This window comes from Neovison vison, chromosome 1 (assembly GCF_020171115.1).
Source record: "Neovison vison isolate M4711 chromosome 1, ASM_NN_V1, whole genome shotgun sequence".
NCBI classification, from domain to species: domain Eukaryota; kingdom Metazoa; phylum Chordata; class Mammalia; order Carnivora; family Mustelidae; genus Neogale; species Neogale vison.
Window position 1 is genome coordinate 15,206,583 of NC_058091.1, and position 13,840 is coordinate 15,220,422.

The 13,840-nt window shown below is 41.2% G+C and overlaps 2 protein-coding genes across 4 annotated transcripts in view; one reads left to right on the plus strand and one right to left on the minus strand.

Annotated features, from left to right (window-relative positions):
- Positions 1-300: 300 nt before the first annotated feature.
- Positions 301-12,860, minus strand: ARMT1 (acidic residue methyltransferase 1). Its single transcript, XM_044243958.1, has 5 exons — positions 12,766-12,860; positions 10,420-10,525; positions 9,775-10,019; positions 5,284-5,449; positions 301-2,052 (listed from the first exon to the last, which is right to left on the minus strand). The coding sequence occupies exons 1-5, from the start codon at positions 12,804-12,806 to the stop codon at positions 1,285-1,287; spliced, it is 1,326 nt and encodes a 441-aa protein (XP_044099893.1). The 5' UTR covers positions 12,807-12,860; the 3' UTR covers positions 301-1,284.
- Positions 12,861-13,190: 330 nt separating this feature from the next.
- Positions 13,191-13,840, plus strand: part of RMND1 (required for meiotic nuclear division 1 homolog) — a 42,988-nt gene continuing 42,338 nt past the window's right edge. For all 3 annotated transcript variants that reach the window (XM_044243989.1, XM_044243980.1, XM_044243997.1), the window contains exon 1: positions 13,191-13,341. The gene's annotated coding sequence lies outside the window, so the exon portion shown is untranslated. The remainder of the gene's footprint in view (positions 13,342-13,840) is intronic.

Genomic DNA, 13,840 nt, shown 5'->3' on the forward strand with positions numbered 1-13,840 from the left:
TCTAACTTATGTCAAGTGTCTACAAACAATTCTAATATGCTCAGTATTTTAATAACTTAACGTTTAAAACAGGAACATATGTAGATAAGAGTAAATTCAAAATGTTCAGCTTTATATAAACATTTTAAAAAACGTTTTAAAAACACTTAGCAAGGACATTGATGATAACCTCATTTATAAGTGAATTTAAGAACTGCTTTGGCAACATGTATAATACACATTCCGCTTCTTTATTACATAGATCTCATATTTAACCTTCCCTTCTTGACTCTCTCCCACTGGAAAATGAAACCAAAAAGATTTTTAGTATAATTCATTTTATTATATCATCAAGAAAACATTTCCAAGTTTATTACCGATCTCAGTCTCAAAACAAACTGACTGAAACTTAAGAGTCTTTACCATCTAGTGGTCATCATAAAAATGGGTAAGCATATAAACAATTAACTTAGTACTCCAAATTCAATGCACAAGAATCTCTTATATCTAAAGCATTTTTTTAAAAAAATGCAAAACAATCTAAAAACCTGTTCATTTAGAGCACTTGTGTATTAAAATAATATATTTCAGTTGGTTATGGATATCACAAATAGAACATAAAAGGTATCAGTTCTCCAATACCATTTGTTACATTCTGTTCAATTTTGGGTTTCCCACTATCCATCCCACAGGTCACTCAAAATACAAATGCGTGCAAATTAAACAGGTTATTTAACATGAAATAAAGTTCAAGAACAAAACTTAGAATTAACTTATGAGGTAATCTTTACTTCCATTGTTCAAGTATCACAGCTCTAAGAAATGCCTCTCTTTTCAAAGCCTATTTCATTGAAGATGTTTTTCTTCACGGAGCCCCTTAGTTCTAGAGCTCCAAAACAAGTTAAATAAAATCCCATGCTTCCTAGAATATTAAGTACCATGCAGCATAGCATTAAAAGAATGTTAACTAACTTTAAAGGCAGAGCGGTCTTATATTTTACTTTCTGACCAATTAAAAATAAGTTCATTAAAATCACTTGAAATTATGCATTTAACTGGAAATAAGTTACTAAAATTCCAACATGAACATAAATACCTGTAAGTAGCTCAATCCCTCTACTGCCCAATGAGTGGGGCTAAAAGCCCCAACAGAAGAGCATCCAGAGTGTATGGAAATGAACACTGAGAAGCCACGCTCCCCAGAGCCGATGCACAGCAGCCTTGGGACTAAATTCACACGCTCCTCTGGGCGACGCGAAGTGTCTGTTGTCTCTCCCTACACAACCTAAGAGTTCTTAAAGCAAGTCAGAGTGGACCATCGAACTGCAATACCCCATACTTGCCGGTGGTCAGCCAGTTGGGCTCAGAGGCCATGTACTGTTCGGCCTGCCCCGGCCGCAGCCCCACCTGGATCTCAGCTTTTAATGTCCGTATGCTGCAGAGAGGGGCAGGGTGGAAGCCGTTCAGAGCCTGATGAAAGGGAACAGTAAATTCCCACTTCCTATCGCCTGTCAACTTCCTATAGTTCAAATCACCCTTGAATAAAATTAAATGTGCCTTCTGTAGTTCAGCGTACAGGCCAGGAGCAACCTGAGACATGACGCAGAATTCATGAGGCAGAGTCCAAAATATATGATCCTGGTAAACCCACCTGCCCATGTTAATATAGGTTTCCCAGGCAGCCCCACACTGGGACATGCACTTATCATCAGACTTTTTCATTTGTTCAATTAACCAGTTAAAATCATGGATAGTTGTATCAGACACAAACCACGGAATCATTTTTCCATAAAAATGGATCTCAGTAGCCAGTTGAGAGGACAACAGAAAGTCAGCTAAAACTAAATCTGTAACAAGTTCAAACCCAGAATTATCCAAGACAATATCTACTCTGGTAATAGACGCTTTTTCTCTTGTTTTCTTGCAGTTGGTAAGCAGTGACCAAAGATGTTCCGTGTCATTCACTAAAATCAAAGGTTTTAGTTCCTCCAAAGAATTAATTATATTGGTTTTCTGAGAACTGGTGTCCCCGCCTGACAGAGACAGATCACACTTATTCCCCCACAGTGAAATCTGAAAAAGAAAAAGTACAAAGCTTTCACTTTTCTTTGAATAACCGACAAAAATTCTGTTGTATAAAATGTTGGGGGAAGGGGGGTTGCTAGATCTATTCATAAAATTTATTTCTACAACATGCTTAACATAAAATATCCATCATATCTACAACTTCTCTAATAACACAAAGATTCTGTTCCCATCATGATGTACAAACAAGGTTAAGACAATGAAACATTTAATTGGTCACTATGTAATAATTTTAAAAAACTAGTTTGAATGATGTTAACGATCTGTATGGCTTTGTACAGCTTAAATCAGAATGATTTTCATGTTGCAGATATTAGAATATGATCACACTGTAAAAAGAAGTTACAAAGTGTATTTAAAAATCCAAAGTCAAGAGAAAAGTAAGTTCCCTGTTCCCTCACATTCCTCCCCAAACTGCTGTTTCTTTTACTAGCTGTATAACCTTGGGACCAGGCAAACTCTCTGGGATTTAGGTCTCTTACTTGAAAAAGAAATTGAGCAAGCTGATGTCTACTAAAGACCCATCCAACTCCAATCATCTATTACTCCATTTTTAATTGAAATAATACTCAAGCTTATTTTATAGAACATGGTACAGAGCCCCTGTAAGCTGTCATTAAATGACGTGTTTAGGAGTACATGCTCTAGAATCAAACAGACATGGGTTCAAATCCCAGCATTTCCAGTTAACAGCCATTGGTAAAGTACCTATGCTCCTGAAGACTCAGGTCTCACAGTGGAAAAATGACATAACAGCACTTACCTGGTAGAGGTACTGTGACATGAGGTGACATGATACTAATTGTGTGTTTAACTAACACACCCAATACTCTATAAATACGAGCCAAAACAGACTCTACTCTTGTGTGATTCAAAGATGAAAATGCACATTCTAAGAATATTTTAAAAAGACAGATGAATGGATGTTTTTAAGTGCGAGGCTTACATAGTAAGTGTCCATCTGATGCAGAAACCCAGCCTGTGGGCGTCGGCACCCCTCAGCCGACCTCGGGGTCTCTGTCCGCCGCCCACGTTTCCTTCACACCACCTTCCAGTTTGCAATTCCACGTTGAGTCCTGCCATTACTTGACTGTCAGAGTCCCCTGAGATTACAAGTTCTACCATACCAAGGACTGTCTGTTTTTCTCCCCTTCACAGGCCCAGCATCCAGTTCAACACAGCAGGTGTTGAAATGTTCGTGTGGATGGTGGGCTTCTAAAAACAGATCGACCTTCCCTGCAAACTAAAATACCATGGTTTCTTGCAGGAGGTGAACTTGCTGGTCACCATGAGTACTAACGGAAGGCGACTCTGGCCTCCTTTACTTGGCCACATTCAATGACAGAAAACAGAGTGCTATTCCTTCTTCTTCACAACTTAATATACTCATGGGACAAAGACATCCTCAAAGACCGTCCCCTGACACAATGGGCCAGCTACGGGTAAGGACGGACATATTACTACTTTTCTTCTTTCTTAATTCTAAACTAAGCAGAAAGGACAATTCCAACTGGGGGAAATAACCAGGCTTATTTTCTTTTTTAAATTTTTATTTATTTATTTATTTATTTGACAGAGAGAGACCACAAGTAGGCAGAGAGGCAGGCAGAGAGGCAGGCAGAGAGAGAGATCATGACCTGAGCCGAAGGCAGCAGCTTAACCCAGGCGCCCAATAACCAGGCTTATTAATAATACCCCGACAACTTTTCTTCCAAACTCTAAATAAGCCTTTCCCTCTTAATCATCACGCAGCTTACTCTGCTTGCCCTCAAAGTTTTATCAGGATTCTGCCGTCTCTACTTTCAAAGTATTTCCAGAATACTGGGGACATTTAACACCTTTTCTTGGTCCAGTCATCCCTCCCTGAGTCACGTTAATAACAGATTTCCCCTTGAATGCCTGGGTGGCTCAGTGGGTTAAGCCTCAGCCTTCAGCTCGGGTCATGATCCTGGGCTCCTGGGATCGAGCCCCACATCCGGCTCTCTGCTCAGCGGGGAGCCTGCTTCCCCCACCACACAACTGCCTCTCTGCCTGCTTGTCATCTCTGTCAAATAAATAAAATGTTAAAAAAAAATTTTTTTTTAATTTAAATAACAGACTTCCCTGTCCAGCCCTGTACCCCTTCAGTGTGTCCTGAGAAGTAATCCTTGTAACAAATCAATCCTTGTTACTCCTTTGATGAAAACTCTCTAACAACGTTTAAGTAAAACATGTAAGTAAAAACCGAAATCTTACCTTTGCTTACGAGGCCCTTCCAGGCCCGTCACCTCGATCGATCGCGTCCTGCAAAATCCCCTTGCAACTTCCCTCACACCCCCGCCAGGTTCCCACCTCAGGTCCCCTGGCAGGAACGCTCCCCCAGACCTGCATGTGACCCACTCCCCTCACCTGCTTTGCAACTTTCCCGTCACCTTCTCAGGCCCTTCCCTGGCAGCTGCACTGAAAACTGCACCCCTGCTTCTCCCCCAACATCCCCATTCTCCCGCCCTGCTTTATCGCTCTTCGTGGCATTTCCTAAGAGCACCTTTTTCTGGAAATGTTTCTAACTTTTTCTAGGGGATGAGGGCTGGGGATACTGCGGTGTAAAACCCCATATTTTCAAATAGTTCCGATTCTAATAACACATCTTACGGATGTGTTCGAATGAGAATGCAAAACTAAACTTAATGCAAGACTGATGAAGAAATGTAATAAAACCGTATTAAACAGGCCACGGACCAGCTGAGCGTTTCCACCTGACGGTGACAGCCGGCCGGCTGTCCTAGCCTCTGTGCTCCAGGCTGACGCGACTGCATCTGCTTCCATCCTCACGAGGTACACAGTGCCGTCCTCATCTAACAGATGAGAAAACTGTAGCTCAGAGACATGAGGTCACTTGCCTCAGGTCCAACACAAATACGTGACAGAACCAGCCTTCAAGTCCAAGCCAACCTAGGCCGACCAAATGACTGTGAAGTGCTCTCTCAAGAATGACCGAGGCTAGGAAGCCAGAGGACTCATGTGCCACTAAAGTCACCTCCAGCTGAAGGGATTTCAAAACCTGTTTTCAGATTTTAAGTGGATTTTCAGCTCCTGAGTAACACTACTGTTAAAATGATAAAAAATGATTATAAGTTCAATGACAATATATACACGTGCTCTGTTGTTACACCAAGGCCACTTTATTTTTTAGCTGTTTAAACACACAAGTATGCTCAGGAGATTAATTATCATGTTTACCTGAAGAAGTCTGAAAAATTCGTCTTTCAGCTGATTTTCATCTAGGTCTTCGATGGCTGTTACCACCTCTTGTAGGTGAGTACACAAAGCAATGATAGATTCCCGTGACTCAAAGAAATTTTGGTCTTTTGATTCTTTAAATACATCAAAGTCATCAATTGGTGGACTATAGGAGGAGAAAAACATATAGGAGAAACATTTATAGAACTCTGTATCTTCTTTTTTTTTTTTTTAACATTTGGGTAATTGCAGTTTATTAAAGAAAAGAGAGTAGAAGCATTTAATCTCAAAAATCACTGGTAACAGATACTGTATGAAACATAAATCAAGTATAGAAAAATGAATAATTATCAAATTACATAAAATAAATCAATTTGATCAAATTACACAAAATAAATCTCCAAAGTCATTTTAGTTAACTGTCAGAAGTTCCCTAACCCAGTATTTTACTGGAATTTGAAATTATAGTGCTGTATCAATAATTATTTATACAGTTAGGGTTTCCAGAGCAAAAGTAGAAAGAAACAACTCTTCAAGATAATTGCTTTAGTTGAACAAACATTTTCTTGGGTGTTAAGTGTGGCAGGGTTCCACGAAACAAACATATGGAGGTCAATATTTAAACACAATATGGCAATTACCAACCAAGTCAAACAAAGCACTATGGGAACCCAACTACTTGAGAGAAATCAGAAAATATTAATGTCAATTTTATTATAACAAATTTTGACCACATATATATAGTTTTTTGGGTTTTGACCAATGGTGATGTATGTGTTGGGGCTTTATGCTGTCTTATGAGAGATCAAATAATATTAATACTGGCCTAAGAACAACATAACTAGCAAGGTATAAATAAGAACATCAGACACTTTATAGAACCAAATACAAAAGACATTCAGATCCCCTGATCTTCTTGAGTAGCAACTTTTTCCAAGGGTCATCTACCTTATAACAAAAACAATGTGACTGATATAGGACTGACTTAAAAAACAAACACATACCAGAATTTATACATCCTCTGGATTGCTGTCTCCTTCCAGTCTCCCTGGGAAGCTACATCCTTATTCCAAGGATGCTGGTATTCCTCAAAGCACTTCTAGAATTTTCTTTAGAACTTGTGGCACATTACTGAATGTCCTATCAGCGACAGCACATCCTTATCCTTTGGAGTTTGGAGCCAAAGTCACTCAGAGTGATTTCAGCAGAATGATGTGTGTAAACCAAATGGAGTAATAGATTGTTGTTGGTTTTTTTTAAGATTTTATTTATTTATTTGACAGAGAGAAACACGGTGAGAGAGGGAACACAAGAAGGAGAAGTGGGAGAGGGAGAAGGTTTCCCGCAGAGCAGGGAGCCCGATGCGGGGCTAGATCCCAGGACCCTGAGATCATGACCTGAGCTGAAGGCAGAGGCCCTAACCCACTGAGCCACCCAGGTGCCCTAGATTGTTTTTAATCAAAAATGAGTAACCATTAAAAAATAGTGAGGCTATTTTTTTTAGGCTGTACACTGGCTCTGAAAGAGGTTCCAAAGAATTAAAAGATGTGGGGCGCCTGGGTGGCTCAGTGGGTTAAGCCGCTGCCTTCGGCTCAGGTCATGATCTCAGGGTCCTGGGATCGAGTCCCGCATCGGGCTCTCTGCTCAGCAGGGAGCCTGCTTCCCTCTCTCTCTCTCTGCCTGCCTCTCCGTCTACTTGTGATTTCTCTCTGTCAAATAAATAAATAAAAATTAAAAAAAAAAAAGAATTAAAAGATGTTTTTGGCAATGAAGGCATTGCTGAAACAAAACAGCCTCTCAAGGTGACTTAAAAAGATAAAAATTATTTGGAAGCACTGGTTCAAGTGTAGGGTCAGCAAACCACCTCGCAGACTCTGTGTGGCCCACCACCTGTTCTGTATGACCTGTAAGCTAAGAACAATTTTTATATAGCTGAGTGGTTGAAAAAAGAGTATTTTATGAAATATGAAATTTAAATTTCCGTGTCCACAAATAACATGTTATTGGAGCATAGCCACACTTGTTCATTTACGTACTGCCTGTGGCTGGTTTGCACGGCAAGGACAGAGCTAAGCAGCCGCAAAAAGACCATGTGGCCCCCACAGTCTAAAATGTTTACTATCCTGCTCTTTACAGGAAAAGTTTGCCAATCCTTGTTCTAATGTTTTATTAATAAAATCATTAAAGCCACACCTCTTATTAAGAATGAGCCTTGGGGCACCTGGGTGGCTCAGTCATTAAGCATCTAACCTCGGCTCAGGTCATGACCTCGGGGTCCTGGGATCAAGCCCCACATCGGGCTCTCTGCTCCGCAGGGAGCCTGCTTCCCCCCTCTGCCTTCCTCTCTGCCTGCTTGTATGCTCTCTCTCTCTCTAAAAATTCCCTGACTTTGAGTGTCTGCCACAGGGATCATCTGAGGAGAGTTCCACATTCATGACTAACATCCTTGTTCCTGCAAATTAAAGCTAAATTGTCCCTTGACCCCTTTTAACAAGCTGTTCCCGAACCTGTGCCTATCAATCCAAGCAGGATGTGCAGAATCTCTCTGAGGCATGGAAAGAAAAACTGCTGCCCAGGCCCCACCACAGACAAATTAAACCATCAGGGTTTATTTTAATAAAATGATTTCAAACCCTTCATGTTAAAAAAAAAAAAATGTCCTCCCCAACTGGGTTATAAATGTGTAACCAGGTTTATAAACTTCCACCCTAGTATTTTTTAATTGTGAAACGAAGCTACCTCTAAAATCAAACTCAGAAACATATTCCTTTTACCTTTCTAACTCTCAAACCCCTCCAGCCCCGTGCAGGGAGCCACCCTGTGTTTCAACGCTTCAGCAGCTTTGGTTCATACCATGGATGTTTTCCAGAATTATGAAACCATCAGCCAGAATTTCACTCACCTTAGTCCTTGACAGACATCCAAATCTACTACTTGGAAAAAGATGGTTTAATGAGGGCTCTAAGCTGATTTACATAGACCAGGGTCAAGTACTGGCTATACCACTGACCAGCCATGTAACCCTGGGCAACTGATGAGCAGCATCAGACCTCGATTTCCTCGGCGGAAACCAGAGAATGCTACACTTCACTGGGCTGCAGCCACTGGAACACAGCTGGTGTTCAACACACGACAGCTCCGGTAGTGGCTATCGTCTCGCTCAGATGCCTCCCATGTGCCAGATATTTGAGAGCGTATTTTGCTTTCAGGGCAAAAGTTTTAAAATATGTTTGTTTATTCAACAGTGGGTGCAGGGTGAGACACAATTAATTATTTAATTAAATACACTTATTCAGCAAAAATAAGTTGGGATTTTAAAAAATAAATTCTAGGGGTGCCTGGGTGGTGCAGTTAGTTGAGCATCTGACTCTTTGTTTCGGCTCAGGTCATGATCCCAGGACCCTGGAATCAAGCTCTTCGTCAGGCCCCTGCTGAGCACGGAGTCGGCTTGAGATTCTCTCCAACTCTGCCCCTCACACTTGCACTGTTTCTCTCTAAAACTAAATTAAAATCTTAAAAAAGAATTTTAATTTAAAAAATAATCTCTAAAGATTAAAACAGAAAAAGCTAACAAATACACTCAAGTTGTTTCCCCAAATAACTTTTTTATTTTACTATTAGTGCTGGTTTGATCAATGCTTTTAATTATTCTTTCCTAATTTTAGGGACAGCGTCCAAAGAACTCCTCTTATCTAGCAACCTGTAGTTTTGTAACCAGTGACCTAAAAGGATGATCCACATTACATTTTCTTCTACTCTCTAAATCAATTCCGTATCAGAATTTTCCTAGGAAAAATTAAATTAGTATAAACAAGCCTATAAAAAGTGATTTTGATATGTGTTTAATTTTTAAAGTCTGTCTCCATTCTAATCATCAAAAAAGGGCTAAAAATTAATGAAGATAGTGCAAAAAACACTGTCATGATTCACTGTTCTGTTGACTCCTTACCCCAGACTAACCTATTATCTTTTTTATAAACAAAATATGCTCCCTTTGTCCTATCTTGTTTCACCGAAATAATTTTTTCAAATTAACACTTTTTGCTCAATACAATGTTTTACTCTAAAAGTAAGTCTTCTTTTACTCTAAGACTTTTTAAGTCTTTTACTTTAAGTCTTTGATTCTTAAAATTAAAGTGTTTACTCTTAAGTTCCCACTTCAGATATTGTATTTTTTATAATATTTTTAATAATCTCAATACCAGATGCGGGGAATAGAACTTACAACCCTAAGATCAAGAGTGGCCTACTGTACTGACTGAGCCGACCAGGGACCCTCCGATACTTCACCTTACTTCAATTCTGGCAATTTGGGTTATAACTGCCAAGAATCTATTATATCAGTAACATCTGCAGAAACATCCGATACTGCCGTTAATATCTGCTGAACTGAACTCCAGCTTCCACTGGTTTTTATTTTTAAACATATCATTTTATAATTTCAAAAAAGCATCAAGTCATCTAAATATTTATTATTGGTTATATACTTACCTCTGGATAATTGCTTCATGAATTCTACGATACATGTAGCATTCTACAAACAACCAAGGTGAGTAAAACCACCTGGGTTTTCCATCATTTTCATTTAAAAGACTCTGTTGATATTCTAGGTACTGATTCCATATGTCAGTATCAACAAACTTCTCAACAAAAGGGATTATTGGTTTATCTGTTTGCAATTCATTTCGTAATTTAGAAAGAAGAGAAATTGCTTTCTTTTCAGCTTCTGTGCCTTTCTGCAGAAACATGAAAAAATTTTTAAATGCTTAAAAATATATGAATAATCTAAATATATAATTTACATAGGTAAACAGTTAATTTATATAGAAATAAGTTCTCTAGGATAACACATTTTTAAGGTCTTAAACTAAAGAAAGAAAAAAATACTAGATTTCAAAGCTACATTTTAAGTCTTTTACAAACAATTATAAACACTGAAATTCAGAATTCTTAAGTTGAAAATCAAAAAACACACACATGATCCTGTCCTACTTATTCTGCTTTTTTTGTTCGTTTAAGGTCCTTCTAAGGAACCAGACTCTTCTCTAGGGGAGGAATGATCCTTACCAAAGATGGAAAACTACTATTTGTTTCTATTAGAGTTAACAAAAAATTAAAGTGAAAACACAGTATTACCTCTCCATGTTTTTCAAAAAATTCATTTTTATGTCGATGCAATGTATCAATAACCTTGGTTAGGATCTGTGGTATTCTGTCTTTAATTGTAAGATACGCAAACGATCTAGAAAAGAGAGTCACATACATAGTATATTACTTAGTGTTAATACCAGCAGACTGGCCATCTTCCAGTTTCATTTGAATTAAAATTCCTTTTCTTACAAGCATTATAAAGTAAGCCACCATTGTCTTACTATTATATTAAGACAGGAAAATCCGAAAACTTCTCTGGTGTTAAATGTCATGAAAGCTAAACATTCTTGGTGCTTCTAGTCCCAGATTCTCCCCTTCAGACTGTTCCATGATTCTTATCTTTCCCATTCTCTTCCTTTTATTTTCTTGAATCAGAAACTGACTTAACAATGTGATAGGACAGAAAAAGGATTTATCCTTAAAAAAGGGGGGGGGCCTGGGTGCCAGTGGTTTAAAGCCTCTGCCTTCGGCTCGGGTCATGATCCCAGGGTTCTGGGATCAAGTCCCGTATCGGGCTCTCTACTCAGCAGGGAGCCTGCTTCTCCCCCCGCCCCCGCCTCTCTGTCTGTCAAATAAATAAATAAAATCTTTAAAAAATAAAAAAAAAGGATAAAATAATTTATACTAAACTTCAAACAGGCTCTTATTCCAGGTTTATTACTTACTAAGTGACTTCACATACTTAGATGAATGAGGCAACAGATGTAACAATGTGTGAAAGCCTCTAATGTGCTGGAACATGAGGAATAAAAGATATTTATAAACCAGCTTTTCTCTTAGTCTATATTCTTAGCCAATTTTACTTCTCTTTAAAGGTTTTCTCTCCTGCCTTCTCTACCTGCACAATGACTCCATCCATCCTACTCTAACCCCCCCAAAAATTAAGACATGTTACTATCGCACTCTCCCAACCAAAAAATCAGAAGAGTTTCCAGAAATGTCAAAGAATGAAAAAATCTGGAGGAAAAACTTGAGACTTGCATTAAAAAAAACAAAAACAAAACCAAAAAAACTACAAGTACTCTGGATGTTAGGCATACAAAAATTAAGATTTATAGATTATCATTTTATAGATAATTTTTAAGCAAATGCATATTATTCAGCTAGAAAAAAGACTTCAGGAAATGATGAAATTCTGTGCAGTTTTAGGCACAAAACTTAGCTGATCAGTTCATTTATATCTTCAGATCACCAGACACAAAATATAGTAAGTAGTTAGGTTCTGGGGGAGTCAGAAGTTATATGCAGATTTTCCAAAAAAAGAGGAAAGGAGAGGTGTCGGGGCCCCTAACCTCCACCCACCCCCACCTTGTTTAAGAGTCAACAGTACTACATTTCCTCAAGGTTTCCTCAAAGAACTGCATCTGGGAGGGTAAAGTCCGAGGCCGGGACTAAGGTAGAGCCAGAGGAACTAGAGCTCAAAATTTAAGGTTCCACACACTGCCTTATATTTTGCATGACTGAATGAGTGCCTGCTCAGATTTTGGGCCATTGGTGCCTCTCCAGCCTCAACCTACTCCCGTTAAGGTCAATTTCCTCTGGTTACCCCCCTCCCCCCTTTTTTGGGGGGTAATTATTTTGCAAGACGTATCTCCAAATACAAATTTCGCCATCCAATGTATACAAATACTTATTTTTTATGGTCGCCCACAACTTTTATCTAGAAATCCGTGATATGACACGTAAAAAGCGAGAACCTCCAGGCACTGATGGTGAGATCACGAATTAATCTCAACGGCAATAGGAAGAAACATTTCTCAGTAAATCCGAGATTCCTAACTTCTGCAGAAAAAGGAGGCCTCCGAAAGTGCGTTTATTAAAGGAAATAAAGAAAACATGCTGTAACACCCTGAAAGGGGGAGAGAGGAGGCAACAACTCTCAAGACGGTCACGAGTAAAACAAAACAAAACAGCAGCATCCGATCACTTGAAAGACAAGTTAACTGTTCGCCATAAATTATAAACCTACTAAAAAGCCTGAACAAGGACAGGAGACAGAAGCGGGGTGACCCGAGGATTTCGGGGGGGTGCGTCGTCCGCTCCCAGCAGTCAGGGAGAAGGCTGGAAGCCGATCCGAGCCCGGAGCCCGGAGGCCGGCGGGCAGCCTCAGCCAGAGGGCTCGGCCCCCTGCCCGGGCCGCCTCGCTCCCCGCCGGGAGGAGGAAGCGGAGCCAAGACGCCAGGGAGCGGGACCCAAAGACCGGACCGGGCGCCCCCGGGCCGCCGCAACTCCCCTGATGGCTACCCAGACGTTCCCGACGAGGCCCAGCTTTCCGCAGAAGCGGGGAGAGGAAGAGCAGCGGAGGGACTGGGCGAGGAAAGAGACACGAACCCTTCGTCGCGTCCCGAGAGAGACGCCGGAGTTCCGGCCATCACCTCCGCCGCGCGCGCCGGCTCCGACGCTCACGTCGCACCCGCGGCGGCGAGAGAGGCGGTTCCGGCGCCAAGGAGGGGCTGAGAAAGGGCGGGGCATGGGTTAAAAAAATGCGTTTGAATAAAGAAACTTTATTTGGTGCCCGTGCAAGAGACAAACAAGGGCCGGCAGGGCTGGAGAGCGACATCTTCCGGGGACGAGGGCGGGGACAGCTGAGGGCGACGACAGCAGCGGAATCAGGAAGCGGGCGGAGGCGGAAGCAAGCAGGGACCGGGAGGTACCAGGCACTAGGGAGCGGAAAAGGTCGCGGCGACGCGGATCACGTGGTCCGGCAGTCACGTGCACCCGGCTGCTTAAGCTCTGCCGGGCCTGGGGCGCTGCGCGCCTGCGCAGTGCGGGCGCTGGGTGGGTCGCCGGAGCTGCAGTGCAGGCTGCGGGAAGCGGGAGGTTCGGGGACGGCTGTTGTATCTGACCTGCTGCCGGGTCGCGGAAGCTTGTGCGCCTGGCACGTCCCTCTTCTTTTCCGTCGGAGAGGTTAGTGCATGGCCTTTCCCTAGCCAGCTTGTACGGGCCCTCACAGCGGTCCTCACCTTTGATCCCGGTCACGCTGAACCGCTCGGGTCACAGATTTCACCGGAACCGCTGCGGTGTTCTTTGGTCGATTTAGCTGGGAGTGGAAAAGCACGCAATCCATAAACCCCTGCTGAACCTTTTTCTGAGCCAGTGCATAACGCTTACCGCAAAGATTTAAAAAAAAAAAAAAGAGTTTACGGAATTGGAAGGCATGCTCCCAAAGATTAGCGCCCCTTATCCGTTGAATCGTAACCTGGCTGATACTGTTTTCTTATTTAATATTACTGTTAAGAAGTAGGAAATGTGCCCAGTAACTGAGTAGCTGCCTTGTATTTCATTCAGAAAATAGGATTGAATACTTGCTGTATACTGGGCACTTCTTTGATCACAGAAGACACAACATGGATGGAAGACAAGTCTTGTCCTCAAGAAATTTACATTCTACGGAGGGGAGAGCGAA

What these genes read in the sequence shown, in the direction of transcription:
- ARMT1 (XM_044243958.1), bottom strand. Translation starts at nt 12,806, where the DNA reads ATGGCCGGAACTCCGGCGTCTCTCTCGGGACGCGACGAAGG. An exon ending in TTTTTGAAAAACATGGAGAG is followed by an intron (nt 10,020 to 10,419) that starts GTAATACTGTGT and finishes ATGTTTCTGCAG; the next exon opens with AAAGGCACAGAAGCTGAAAA. An exon ending in AATTTTTCAGACTTCTTCAG is followed by an intron (nt 2,053 to 5,283) that starts GTAAACATGATA and finishes TTTCTTTTTCAG; the next exon opens with ATTTCACTGTGGGGGAATAA.